Below are 15,196 nucleotides of genomic sequence, written 5' to 3' on the forward strand. Positions count from 1 at the left end.
TTGTGTTTTTCAGACTTCAAGATCATCTACTTTCCAAAGACGTAAAATGAATTTGCAGATTCGTTAGCTAGGAATGCACGTTCTTTTCATAGACCCTTATGTTTTATTGGTTGTTCTATTACGGTCTAGCTTCCCAGACCACCTCAATCTTGAGTAATAGAATAGCCGTTTGCTGCCAAAAAATAAAAAGATAAAAAAAAAGATTAACAGAAAAATAACTATAAAAAGGCGATTTCTTTTAATTAATACCCCCTCTATTATTTTCTAGAGTATTTACATATATTACAAATATAATATATATTTATAATTAAATTTATTATTTAATTTTATCATACATTTTAATAACTATCAACTAATAATATCTTATCAATTCAAATATTTTTAATTAACATTTTTTAAAAACTATACAAAAATACTTTAAAATGTAATAATCTACTAAAAATGTAGAAAATCTTCAGGGAACTGAGGGAGAGTAAATTTTTCTTAATTATTATGCCAAGTTAAAAAAACTGAAAAAAATTCAGTTTTTTCTAGCAAATGTTAATATTTTTCTAGCCAATAATTCGAAACCACATATAAATTTTTTTTGGCTAGAACTATCTTAAACCAATTTACTGTCAAACACTTTGCTAGTACTGAAAATTCATTACGTACGTCTAAATCAATTATAACTACAAAAAGTATGTATACACTGTTTGGTATGGTTAAGGAACAAAATAAAACGATTCAAAAACAAATCAGAAATCTATTTCGCACATTTTCAAGAGAAAGGTGTTTGATGGTCATTTTCACGATGATTATGTAGTCATATAGATGAGTTTCTAGATTTAGCATGTTACCATAGTATGTTTATTGCAAGGGAATCAAATGTTTTTATATGGAAGTTTGAATATTGTTTTCCTCTCTAGCAATTTATCTATAATATTAGGATTTTGCCCTTATGTTTTAGCATTATTTACAATAGAATGCCACACATTAGTTATATAATTTTTTAAAATATTTCAGCAAATATTCAACCAATCAAAATGCATGATTTATTGTCCAATTATATTATAGCAGCATTTATTAATTTTACTGATGCCACAAAATCAACGAGTCTCTATATTATAATTACTAGGGTAAAACCCGCCCTACGGGCGGGTAAGCAAATGAAAAAAGATTAAAATATTATGAAAAATATAATTATAATAAATTAATATTATATTGAATATTTTGTTATTCTTGTTGATTATAATATTTTATTTTATTTTAAAATATTATGATAAAAATGTCATTATTTCACATTTTCATCAATGTTTTTATAATTATAATCAAGAAGTAAAATATATTAATTTACTCAAAAGTATAATTCAAATCCAACAAATAAATTATAACTTATTTCTATCTGTAATATTTTTGTTTCTAAATTTATTGAAACTTATAGCTTCTCTTATACATTTTAAATTGACATAGTGTCTCCTTACTCAGTCGTTAAAAGAAGCTGGGTGGATTTTAAATATTTTATTAGATACAACAACTTTAGATTTACGCTTTAAGTCATTCACTTATTTTGGAATTGTTCTAAAGGTTTTTCATCACTTACGCGACAAAGAGCGGCCCATTTTATGCAAAGCTTGGCTCACCAATATGGCTTGGATAGCCATATGAGCATCACCCATCTCATACTCCAGTGCTACTGATAAAAAAAAACATGAGGAGAGAACTCAGCGATCCATTATTCATCTCATATGAATCACCTTATTTATACTCTGAGCAACCCTATATCTCCACAACACATATCTATTAATAAGAAAAGTCAGAAGCAACCCAAATATGCAATTGTTCCAGTGACGAAGTTATTAGCGAGAATCTATTGAACAACTCAAATACTTATAATTTCTCACGCCAAACAGCCAGAAAACTAAATATGATCATGAGCGAATGAGTGGTGTTAAAAAAACAAAAATCATGAGCAAATGACAAATTTTTAAATAAAGATCTGGATTATAATGAACTGATAGATAGAGATCTTACGCAAGAGGGAGGTTGCACATGATTCAATGATAGTCGCAAGAGGGAGGCAAACCTCAATAGTGGAGCTGTGGAGGTACAACAACCAGTATTTAAATTAGGGAGTCAGCCATTTTTATAACTTGATTTTTAAAAAGCTTTTGATTGAGAGGATTGAGTTGATGAGTCGGTAGAGAGTATACCTATTTATAATCAAAGATTCAGAGGAAGGGAATAAAGGGTGATGCATGATTGCATTAAAGACGACGCTTGGATTAAGCATGATTCAATAACGCTTTGCAGATTCCTTATCGCCTGGAAGATGAATCGAAGAAGAACATATACACGGTGAGGAGTTTTGATAGGAAGTTCCCAAACAATAACCCTAACTACATTAATGTGGTTTATGTTTTGGTGGTATTAAGGCCCATTGAGAATTTAAACGATAATCCAATATTGAGTCCAATGAAAAACTCGTAAGAAACCAAACTCGTTATCTTTTCTCATTAATACACGTGGCTACCTGTGGTTAATCTATTTGTTGATGTGGCAGCAGGAAAAGAAGAGAATAGTTTTCTAGGGTCGGTATGCACTTCACACGGGAAATAAATATATTTGGTTTAATATTTGTTTTTATTTGGAGAGGTTTGATTATATATGTGGCTACTTTATATTACTTTATTTTATAGGGTTTTATTATGATTTTGACTTTTTTTTTGCAATAACTAAATTTTATACTTTGTTGGTTGAGATGATTTCAATAGAAAAGTATTCTTCTTTATTTTGTAATACATATATTTTTATTTGTTTATTTTACTTTATATTATCTACTTTCATTTATACTTTTATATCTTACCTTTTTCTTACGTTTCAACTTAATATTTATAATTACATACATTTTATTTTCATATCATACTAAATTTATATTCAATTTTTTTTTGAAATTCATGAAGTTATTACACTTATTTTTATATGGTTTTTAATTTATATAAATAAAATTTTCATTTATTTTTATATTTAACTTATTCGTTCTATTTTATTAATTTTTTTTATTAATTACTTAGAGAAAATATTTTAAAAATTATGTGACTTTTTCTGTTTTTATGATATTTTTGTTATTTCTCATATATTTGTGTTTCACGCGGAATATTTGTTATTGTAACATAAAATACATTATTGTTTTTAGAATTATTTTTATAATAGTCATGAAAATTATTTTTACAATTTTTACAATTCTTACAATTTTTACAATTTTTTCGTATTGTTTACGATTAGATTATTAGTTATTTTTAGAATCATGTTTTTGTTAGAAATATCTTCACTATCATGACTAAAAAATTGTATGCTGTTAATTGGTTTTTACTTTTAAGAGTAGTTAAGCAATATGGTGTTCAGATATGTTTTAAGTTCGATGTATATTTTTATTGAATTTGTTTTTCTGTTGACATATTCTTTCATTGTGTGGAATTATTATTATCTTCATCTTAAAACAAAAATATATTGGTCCGGAAAATATTTTCATATTAGTATACATTGTATTATTACGTTTTCACTATTTTGGTGTATATAAAAAAAACCTAATGAAAACATTTAAAATTTAATAGATTAAAATTAAATGTTATATATAATTATATAATGGTTAGAAGATATATTATGTGTTATACTATTAGTTCATTATTAAAAATATTAGTAACCATTTATGAGTCTGGATAATATGTATCACTTTGATGGTTGAGATGATTTCAATAGAAATGGGTTCTTCTTTATTTTGCTAATATAGATATTTTAAACTTCTAACCGTTATATAATTATATATAACATTTTAATAGAAATGTGTTCTTCACATTTGTAAAACATACATTACCAAGTATTTCTAGAAGCATGAAGTTTCAAAACTGGGTAATATATGTTCTAAAATGTGTGTGGGATTGTTTACATCTCATTTTGGTTGGACCTTGTAAGAATAGATGTTAGGTTTGTTTATAGATTGTATGTATTTCGTAGGCCCGTCTTGGACTAACTTGCTTGAAACATAGGGGAAGTTAGTAAAACATCTTAGCAACTTAGTTAGTCAGTCCAGTTTTATGTAATAGAAACATCTTGGCGAAAGGGGAAGCTTACGTGCTCAGATTATAAGGTTAGATATCACTGACGAAATAATTTGTTCGGATTGGTTGTAAAAGTAAAACGAAAATCAGATTTATTTTTGATGGAAACCACTTTTGAATATTCTAATCAAGATGTATTTCTGTATTACAAAACATCCACTTCAAACACAATGTGCTCAACTCGAATTGGCTCTAATAAAGAGAAAGACAAACTTACTTTAATTTCTTACTTTCTCAGTAAATAATCTAACAAAAATGTGTTTTCTATGTTTCATAATATCATAACATAGGAATTAGTACATATTGGTTCAAAAAAAGAAAAGGAATTAGTACGTACATTTAAAAATGTAGATTGTGCCAAATCAACCTGTTGGAAAACTCGTTACACATAATATCAAGGAACTCTAACATGGTCTTTCGTAACTGTCTTTTTCTACATACCGTGCTCTCACTACCACAGTGCCAAACATGCCATCTTAATACTTAAGCACTGATTTCTATAATGCGTATCTGAATGCATAGAATATTATCTATAAGAAAAAGTAAGAGTAGAATCCAAATTGCAGCTTCAATGGATTTGCCACGCATTTGACATTGATACCATTTTAGTTGCCTCAGTATAGCTCAATACCAACAGTGAAGCTTCTTTTTTTTAACAATCCTCTTCGCACTTTATACAGCTCTTATCCCTCTCAAACAATCAATTCTGATGAAAAGTTAGGAAAGCCTCTTAGTAAGAGATTTGTAAGTAAAAGGGAATACGTTGGAAGATCTTGACTGGTTAGTTTGGATAGGTAACAACGCATCATCAAAGTCTCCGTGACGATCTAAGGCCTTTCACTTTCTAACAGAGTTTTTGGAATCAGACTCCATATAGTTCAAGAAGCCAGAGAAGCTAGGAACTTTTCGTGTAGGTAGAACAATGGCTAGCCAGAAGCTTTCTGGAGTATCCATCATCAGAAACTGCAATGTTTGAAGCACCGATATCATCAGTAGCACTTGCCATCCTTCTATGTTCTTGAAGCTGAATTACTTTTACACCACTTGTGGAAAGTTGTTTCCTTTCAGATCAGATGGTCCAAGCAAGAAAAGGGCGAGCTCATTACGATCATCCTGATCATCGTCGTCCAAACGAACCCATCTCAAAGCTCCTTTGCCAGCTTTTTTTTGAAACTTCTTTATCTTCGCAACCTGAGCCACCATAGAGAAACAACAATAGTAATAAAGTTTATGCCTTTTCATGATAAGAAAAGTTATAACCTTTTCTAAGTACCAAGAAATTTTTTGACACATAAATCAAAATCTTTAGAGCCAAAGGCTCTAAAACAGTGTATAGCTTCCACCAATTAGAATCACAAAAGGACAAAAGAATTGATCATGATAAAACAATAAAACCCACATAGATTCTGCTTGTACCATATACTTTAAGTGATTCCATTAACAATAAATATAAAACCAAATCCAGTGAAATAGATTACATATCCTCTTCATATAACTAAATACCATGAATTAAGTTTGTTTCAACCAACATTAATCTAAATGCAAATTAGGTGAAGGTTAGCTGAAAAAATGAGCTGGAAAGTTACGATCTTTAATATCTGATACAAAAAAAAACAAAACAATAGACACAGCCCTTTTCTTCGCTCATCAACTATTGGAGACTCTCTTTAAGAACATAACTAAATTAAGGATTCAGAAGAATGAAATGATGAATTTTACGGGAAGAAACTTACATATATATAGCTGCAGATTCTCATAACGGAAGAAGAGGAGGATGTATTGAACGACAGATCGTGTGATGAGTGGGAAAATAGAGTTAATTAGAGTGTTAATGAAAATAATTGAATGCGGAAGTTCCGTAACGGTGCCTGTTTTGATACTCGTTGAGATGAACTTCAAGAAAATCGATAGATACGTCGGCTGCGATAAGGTATATGAACAACGTCGCCGTCGAACTGCGTTTAAGAACAGAGAGGAGATTGATTGCTCGATAAGGGATTGATTGCTAGTAAGCCAGAACGGTGATCGAATGAAACGAAGATGACGGAGAAGACGAAAAGAAAAGAGGCCGAGACTCGCTTCTGGAGATCGCGTGTGTGACGTGTCAAAAAGAAGTTTCCTGATTGGCTGATTTAATTGTCCTACGTGGACACACTCTCTGATGCTCATATAACCCTTTTAGTATAGGTTAGATTTAGAGCAAAAACATAACTCTAAACCATAAAATCCTAACTATATATATCATAAGCCATAATAACATAACTTTAAACCATAAAATTTTCGCAACTATAAAACATAGCTTTTATATCTTTTACGTTATATACCCGTACATTTTTTTGTCATCTGCAGTACATGTATTAATAGCATCTGATATATTTTAAATGAACTGTAATTCTTTTCTAAATCGATATTACATAAATCTGCTAAATATATGTGTTTACAAAACTAAAATGTTACATAAATCGTAATTAATAAAATTTTATTATTTTAAATTAATATTTAAAACTTTAAATAAATCAGAGTTTCTAAACCAACTTATAATTAACGAGTAGACCTTTTTACAATTACTGTCAAAATAAATAAGTAGAAACGGGTTGAACAAATAGTTTGATAGCTCTATTAAAAGCTAAAACGGCTACCACATGCTAACATAATCAGTTATGTAAATTGTTAATAAAATATAATTATATGTATTTTAGTGATTTTTGGCTTTGTGCTAATATATCATCCTTTGCCACCACTTAAATTTAATTATGTATTATTTATTTGGTGAAAAGAAAACAACATTTACAAATATATATATAACTAGATTGATTTATGGAACTGCATATAAACCATATAAAATCAACTATTTCAGTACTTGTGTGTTGCTTAAATGAATCGTCTGTGGTATATATATCATCAAACTTTAGAACCCTTAATAGTTGTGATTTGTGAATCGATGGAGTCATCGACGCACATAACAAGAAGCCAAGAAGGCTAGGGAACACTCAGCAAGCCCCACAATGGAGATTGGAGACAGCTTTTATCCATTTTTTGTCGGTAAAATTAATGTTGAGATGTTTTTTGAACAAAAATAATATTTGAGATTTTCCCGTAATATATAAAGAAATACAGCTTTTTAGCAAAATAGCTGTGGCGATTGTTTTTTGACCCTAGGTCGCGAATCGTGTGATCAGTGCTATTCCAATATGTGAACTAGAGTTCTATCATTATATTTTCTTTTCTAACGATTGAGAAGTTCTTGATCCGAAATCCCGTACATTTTCATAATAAGCAAAAATTATAGTAGTAAATTATTATTTAAAAGAGTAAATCTTTCTTAGCGAAAATTGAGCCTATACTATTAAAACTCATACTACATGATTCAAAAGTTTTATTAGTTAGACTTTTCCTTGGTAGTTCTATCATTATGTATGTATAATAATATTTAAAAAGTTATCTCATAGCTTCCATGAAATGTATGTACGTAGGACTGACATTACGTGGATGACGTAAGTTTTTCTTTTAGATAAATCGTGTATTAGGTATGTTTTTCTTTTCAATATGTTCGTCTCTCTATGTATTAGTATATGTTTATTTGAAAGGGCAAGGTTCCCATTTTGCTAGCCGATCAACTTTCTTTTATTTATGCTTATTTTGTTAAAGACTTTCTCCTAGCTGGTGGAAATAGATGAAACTCATGAAAGTTACGCTAATTGATTGCTATCTATTTTCGTAGTGTCATTTCTTAAAATATGAATTAACTCAAAATGTTTTTGAAAGATCGCAATGATATAATAGTACTAGTGACAACATGGCAAATTATATTTTTGCTCCTAGACTTCCTATCCATCAACATTAGTTCATTGAATCAAACGTAGCCTTTTGATCGAAGAAAGAATCTCAAAACAAGTCATAGCCACTCTTATTGGACTAATGACAGATTAAATAGTGATTAAATATAACAATAACAATTACTATCTCGTCAAAAAAAATTCTCAAACTTAAAGTCATATACAGTATTCAGTGGGACCTTACGATTTTAAAGAAGTACTTTAACTTTCTAACCTAACAATTTCTCATTAAGCATCTGTTCCACTAATTAATTCATTTTTAATATTGTTTACGAATTTAAAAGGGTTCCATGACTTTTTGTTCAGTCATCGCATTATAACCCAAGTTCTAGATAAAATGTAGTTTGTTCGGGTCAAATTTGAACAAACTAAAAAAGAGATTTACTTAGATAAAAGATAATAATAAACTAATGTTTGTAGTTGGCTCACTTTAATATGTTTGTAACGTTCCTCTTCATTAAACCTAAGATCCAACTCCAACTGTCTCTGACCCATTAAACATATAGTAAATGAATACATTTGTAATTTTGTATACTTTTGTATGACAGTCAATAAGTTTTAGATTTTTATTACTGTTATCATTTTTAAATTAACGTTCGCTAGATTGGTTGAAAGTTGACCCAGCTGCTGAGTAGTCTTTTAACGTAGTGTGTGAGCCATATATGTGCGGTCCACCGACTTGTGGGGATTAATGGCTTAAAGTCTTAGCATTATATTATATATAAGTAGAAAAATCTGTCGTCTTTGTATTGTATATCCGGAAGATTCAGAACTCGAAAGTATTATTAATCTGGACAAAAAAGGAAGACTGACCAATACTTGCAAGAGTATCAGCTCTAACAATTATCCTTGTGTGCAGTGCCGGTCTAGGATAAGCCGGAGAACGATGTGGCTGCAGCCCTGAATAGATAATTATTTGTCGGTCCACTATCTCCCAAATTATTCAATAGCTCAGTTGATTTGTGCTTGTGTTTGGTTTACTGTCGGTGGAGGGTTCGGAGATTTATAACTTTTGTTTTCTTTTCTTCATGTTTAAAAAAAAAATATATATATATATATTGATAAGTCCGTAATGTTATGTTTGTTTTATCAAAAAAAATAAGTCCGTAATGTTTGTAACTTTGTTTGCTTCAGGCTCAAAAATACTCAGGGGCAGGCCTCCATGTGCGTCTGCTGTTGCCATTCCATATAGAGGAACTAAGTCAATGCCGTGAGTTATATGAAGCAGTTGGTTTTTCCTAACCGGAGTCTCGCTCAATTCATTCCGTACCGTACCGGATAACTGGTTAACAAAATGCACCACCAACTCTCATGAAGTTGAGGAAAACACACAAACATCTGCGACTGTGTATAGTTTTATTTTCCTTTTCATATCAACCAATTAAAAACAAAATACATATACTCAATCCATTCTCGAAAGTCAGATTTCTAGAGTTTTAACGTTTATTAAAAATATAATAAATATTTACAATTTAACATAAAGTGATTTAAACCTCTAACTATTTTCAAATTGGATGTAAAACTTCCAACTAAAATTTTATGTTTTTAAATCTCCAACTATTAAACCGTTAATGCCATTAACAAAATTATTTTTTCCTCCGTTAAATCGAAACGCAGTGTTTCATGTAATCACAAAAACGACACGAGGTTCTTATAATCAATGAATATTTTAGTGATTTAAACACCCAACTATTTATAACTCGGAAGAAAAACCCACAACTAAAAATTTATGTTTTTAAACCTTCAACTATTAAACATTTAATGCTTTTAACCCTCTGTAAATAAAGTTATATTTTCTGAAGGGAACTGTTAAATTTATATCAAAATAGAATTACATGGAAACAGAAGCGGGTACGTGGAAGCGAAAATGTATAAAAGCGCAGAAGCAAAGTTTTTAAATAAATTAAGAATCGGATATGTGTTGGAAGCGTATATATATATATACATATATAAGAATTTTTTTAATAATCTAGAACTAAAAATATATGATTTAAATTTAAAATAAATTAGTTATTCATTTAATAATAATTTTGAAATGATTTCATATTAAATATGTAAAAATACACATAAAGTAAATTTAAAATTAATTATTTTTAATACTTTATAATTAGTTGAGATAATATATTTGAATATATGATTTATCTTTAATAAAAACTTCAATGCATAAAGATAACTTATAGTATTAATTTTAATATTTGTACATTTCTATTCTCTCTATTCAATACTATTAAAATATGTTCTATTGTGTTCTCATGCTCTCTGTGGATTCGATTCACAAGTGCTACATCTGATCTCTTATTTAAGAGAATTAACTCTAGGGTTAATATAAGTTTATCATCATTACCCATTGATATAAGGAAGTTTTAAGCATTTCGTGTCGTTTATGTAATGGTTCCCCGTTTAGAAAAGATGACTTTGTTTACAGAGGTTAAAAATGTTAAATGTTTAATAGTTGAAGGTTTAAAAGCATAAAGTTTTAGTTGTGGGTTTTCTATCCGATTTAAAAATAGTTGGAAGTTTAAATCACTAAAATATCCATTGATTATAAGAACCTCATGTCGTTTTTGTGATTACATAAAACGCTGCATTTCGATTTAACGGGTCCCTGTTAAAAAAATAATTTTGTTAACAGAACGTTAACGGCATTAACGGTTTAATAGTTGGAGGTTTAACAACATAAAATTTTAGTTTGAGGTTTTTCATCCGATTTGAAAATAGTTGGAGGTTTAAATTACTAATAACCATTTATTTTTCTATACACTTTCTAATAACTATCCACCAATAAAATTTAATCAATTCAAATATTCACAATTATTTTTTCTCGAAAATATACAGTATCTTAAAAATATATTTTTGTGGAACAAAAATAAACTTTAGAAAATATGGGGAATGGATGAAGTATTTTATTAGGGCAAACATCCAAAACAACACACAGCTCCAACGTCTCGTAAGTTCACGTTTGTAAGTTACGTCGTTACCCAAAACATGGTTTAACATTACATCGCAAAAGATAAGCCATATAGTTAGATAGTCGGCATAAAAAGTCGGCTGAGATGGAAGAAATCATTGTGATCATAAATCAAATTAAAAAAAAAAACACTTTGGTTGAAATACATCCTTACTGTAGAAAAGATATAAAAGAACATTCATCAGACTAATATCACCACATGACTGAACATATTCAGTTGCTAAGGTGCTTCTGGTATTTTTTCATCAATTTATCAGTGATAATTTGGTAAGCTTTTTCAGTTGGATGATAAGAGTCAAAGAACACATGAGTCGATGGATCCGAACACGTGAAAGGAGTAAGTTTGTTGCACAATACAGCTAACGCAATTCTTCCTGTACCGCAACATCCTTTATCTGCCACTTTAAACCCTACACAATTACAAAAGCCATGCATATATAATATACCACTAGTATTAGCATTGATGTATGAAAGAAAATAAAATAAAATGCTATTCGTATCATATGATTACCGTATTTCGAAGAGTTTCTCATGATGTCATGAAGAGTTTCGTAAATGTCAATATATACTAGTTTACTGGGCAACTGTTTCTGCAGAGCATCCATACTAGATGATAACTTTGAGTTGAAATGAATTGCCATTTTGTTCAAAGTTTCATAACATTCTCTTTTGAAACCTCCAAAGAGTGTTCTTTGTGCAGGCACGCATCCAACTGGAACTGCGCTAAACACTCCTATTTTTTTCGCTCCGAGTCCAGATAGTTTCTAAATGTTGAAGGATTGAGATATTTTTTCAATTAGATGTTGTGGTTAAGTATAAACTATAACGGAAATAAAAACTCACTTTGATAAACTCTGAAGCCAAGTATGCCAAATATTCAGCGTATGCGTTACGACTGTATTCAAGCGATCGAGCCCAATAAGTCTCGCCGAGATCATTACTGCTAGCGACCACTAGAAACACACTTTTCTCCAATATAAACTTAACCTTTTCTTCTCCAAAGTGTTGCTTAATTTTTGACAAATATTCTTGAAAATATTGGAGTTGATCTGACATTGGTATTATAGACTGAAAATATAAAAAGTTGTAAGAAGTTTTTAAAAGATTGTAATAACAGCTAAAAGAAAATAACATGTATAAATATTTTATACCAATAGTTTAGATGTTAATGGATCATAACCGGAACCTCCAGAAGCAAATATTACACCCTTAAGAAGATCATTTGGCTTTAGTTTTGAGCCTAAGTATGGTGGTATCGTCTTTGCTATCCCCAATGTATTCGCTGTTTATTTTTGTAACATTGTTTAGTATGTGTACATTAAAAATGGGACAAAACATAAACGAATTATAAAACTTTTTATACCAATGATGTCTGATGGAACTTTTCCATCTGAAAATCTACCGGTAGGAATGCCACCAGGAAACTCTTTCCCATAAGGAGGAAAGTTAGACTTTAGAAGAGTTGGAATGTCATTATTATTTCCAGTATCCATTATCGAATCTCCGAATACTATTAATGCCGGAACTGTTGTGTTCCCTGAAGCATATTTTACAAAATGGATTTAGCGTGAGATTAATAAAAACATCGTTTTTGAAAATAATCAAATGTAATAATTTTGATTTATGCACCTTTGGTCTTGGTTGTGGTCACTTCTGCGACAAAAAACAACAAAAGAGAACATAGAAACCGCAGATCCATAATGATACCAAGAAAATGTTATGATTAATCGAGTGATGAATTCTTTTTGATTATTTCTTTTGTGTTTAGAAGATGTTGAGAAGATAGACCATTCATACACACATATATATATATACGTTGTATATGAATAACTATTTTGCAAATGAAACTGTGTGTAAAGTATCCAGCTACTTTTTTCTTTTTATGAAAATAAGAGAAATGTATTATATGATACACCGAATCAAAAAGAAAAAGAAAAAAAAACACTATTTTACAAGGAATACAACGTACAAAATATTGTCTTAAAAGGAAACAAGAAATTCTGGTAATAATTTTAAAAGTGAATTCAAAATTTGAAATATAGAAACTAAATAAAAGAGATATATATTTATATATATATATATTTACATTTATATATATATTTATATATGATTATCTACTTTGTTAGGATTATGTATCGTTTTCATTACCTTAGTGTCATATGGATGAATGAACATGTGTGTGAGCCAGATCGTCTCTCCTTTGTATAAATAAGTTATGTATACATGCATGATAAATTGCACATTGATGAATAAGTATGACATCAGAAACGTTTGACGTCTTACTAGTTGATATACAGACTCTGTATATATATCTGACTGAGATATTTTCATTAAAATTGCATTTTCTTTTATTTTAAAATTTATACGGTCAAACGCGATCCCAGATAATGGAATTCAAATGCGGAGGAGGATCAAAGCCAAGAGAGGCCCGCACTAATGCATCCAAGAGCCTTGGATCAAAGCAATGCTTACAGACCAGCTCACATAATTCATGATCTTTGGATGCATGCATCAGGTCCGCGCCGCGCCTCCTGGAGGCTGGATGCATGGGGCCTGAACTGTAAAGATTGTTGAGCGAGAGAGAGATTTTTCGTTGCTTTATATATAAGCAGAATGTATTTGTGTGTACATGCAGAACCGGTTCTATGTTTTAAGCTAAAGCTCAGAAAACCAGTGTTTCAAGCACCAATTTCTTCGAAATATTTAGAGTGGATCAATGGAAGATGATCTAGTGGTTAGTGCTGTCAACTAGTGTTTCATGCACCAAAAGTTTAATTGAGTCTGCTTTAGCAGTCATATTATATATGTACCTATGAATGGTTTTGTAAGAGTTTTCGGTTTCTTCTTTTTTGAAATACTAATTTGTGATTTAAGAATAAGTAAACACTAGATTTTGATCCGCGCTTTCAAAGCGCGGATTTATTTATTTATTTATTTCAATTGACAAATATTTAGTAAATGTCATATTTTCATATATTTGTGTTTTATTTTATAAAAGACTTAAACTTTTTATCTTTATTTATCGTATTTCATTTTAAATGACTATTTATGTTATAAAAAAATTAAACATTATTTCTTTAATGAATTAAGTTGATATAACTCTGATAAATTAATTTTATTATTTGGTTAATATTTTAATAAAAAAATTATATACTTTTAATAAAGATTTATACTTTTCAGTGAAAAAATTTAATTGTTTTATGAATGCTTAAATTATATTAAGAAAAGAAAAGATTAAGGATAGTTGAAAAAAAATTATTTGAACTTGGACTCAATGGATCAAATGAAAAAAAATGTGAGAATTAGATGATTCCTTAATCGGCCCAAATGGCCCAAGAGAGATCTGATGTGGGCTGGATCCAAAAAAAGACCCAATATAGATGGTTATTAATATTACTTGATTGTCTTTAATGAAACATGCAATGTTAGTAAAAAAAAATGGCAGACTAAGGTAAAAAGGACAATAGAATCCTGCTTTAATAGTATAGATTAAGGCGGTAAATGGAATGTATTTTTTTATTAATAGAATATCTAGAATTTGTTATTCATGAGTATTAAAAAAATACCAGTTTACTGAAAAAAAATATTTTTTGATTCCACACATTCTCACATAATTTAAAGGGTGATAAAAAGGAATGTGTGATATGAAATAATTTCAATATAATTAAAAACCAAATGTATAATATATATCATTCATTTAATTTTTCAAATTATCACTATTCCATTCTATTTTATTCTATTGATTTCAATTCCATTTATTCCATACATTCTTAAAATGAGTTAATCAGTTACAACATAATTGTAATAAGGTCCAAGACATTTTTGATATTGTTATCGTAAGGAAATGAATACACTGCTACTGCTTAATTTAGATGATACTAGGGTCGGTCCGGGCTACGCCCGGGTTTTTTTTGTTTAAATTTTAATTTTGATTATATATTTTGTATTTAATATAAAATAGTATAATCTATTAAAAATAGATATATTATTATAATTTTTTTTAAAAAAAATCATTGTTTCTTGTCTTACGAATTTTTAATTTCAGCATCCAATTTTTTTTTTGTTATTGGAATATATATATATATAAGGTGATAAACAAAATGAACAAAAATTAATTAAATTTTAGTTATGGTGTTTAATTTGTTGGACTATAGATGTATTTTATTTCACTTATAATTTTTTCTAATTTTTGTTTCCAACTACCAAGTAATTTAATGGATCATCCCCCTTTAAATCTACAACCTTACTTTATATTGTTTTCCAAAACTCAGCAGTTTAAATGTTATAATATTTTC

The 15,196-nt window shown here is 29.2% G+C and overlaps 1 protein-coding gene across 1 annotated transcript; it reads right to left on the reverse strand.

The window, feature by feature from the left end:
- Nucleotides 1–10,754: 10,754 nt before the first annotated feature.
- LOC103849026 (GDSL esterase/lipase At3g14820) lies at nucleotides 10,755–13,519 on the reverse strand. Its single transcript, XM_033272298.1, has 6 exons — nucleotides 12,531–13,519; nucleotides 12,265–12,438; nucleotides 12,053–12,183; nucleotides 11,745–11,969; nucleotides 11,413–11,665; nucleotides 10,755–11,311 (listed from the first exon to the last, which is right to left on the reverse strand). Exons 1-6 carry the CDS (start codon nucleotides 12,598–12,600, stop codon nucleotides 11,115–11,117), a joined length of 1,050 nt encoding a protein of 349 aa, XP_033128189.1. The 5' UTR covers nucleotides 12,601–13,519; the 3' UTR covers nucleotides 10,755–11,114.
- Between the last annotated feature and the right edge of the window lie 1,677 nt (nucleotides 13,520–15,196).

The sequence above is a fragment of the Brassica rapa genome, chromosome A01 (assembly GCF_000309985.2).
Source record: "Brassica rapa cultivar Chiifu-401-42 chromosome A01, CAAS_Brap_v3.01, whole genome shotgun sequence".
NCBI classification, from domain to species: Eukaryota; Viridiplantae; Streptophyta; class Magnoliopsida; order Brassicales; family Brassicaceae; genus Brassica; species Brassica rapa.

What these genes read in the sequence shown, in the direction of transcription:
- LOC103849026 (XM_033272298.1), bottom strand. Translation starts at nt 12,600, where the DNA reads ATGGATCTGCGGTTTCTATGTTCTCTTTTGTTGTTTTTTGTCGCAGAA. An exon ending in GACCACAACCAAGACCAAAG is followed by an intron (nt 12,439 to 12,530) that starts GTGCATAAATCA and finishes AATATGCTTCAG; the next exon opens with GGAACACAACAGTTCCGGCA. An exon ending in CATTAACATCTAAACTATTG is followed by an intron (nt 11,970 to 12,052) that starts GTATAAAATATT and finishes TTATATTTTCAG; the next exon opens with TCTATAATACCAATGTCAGA.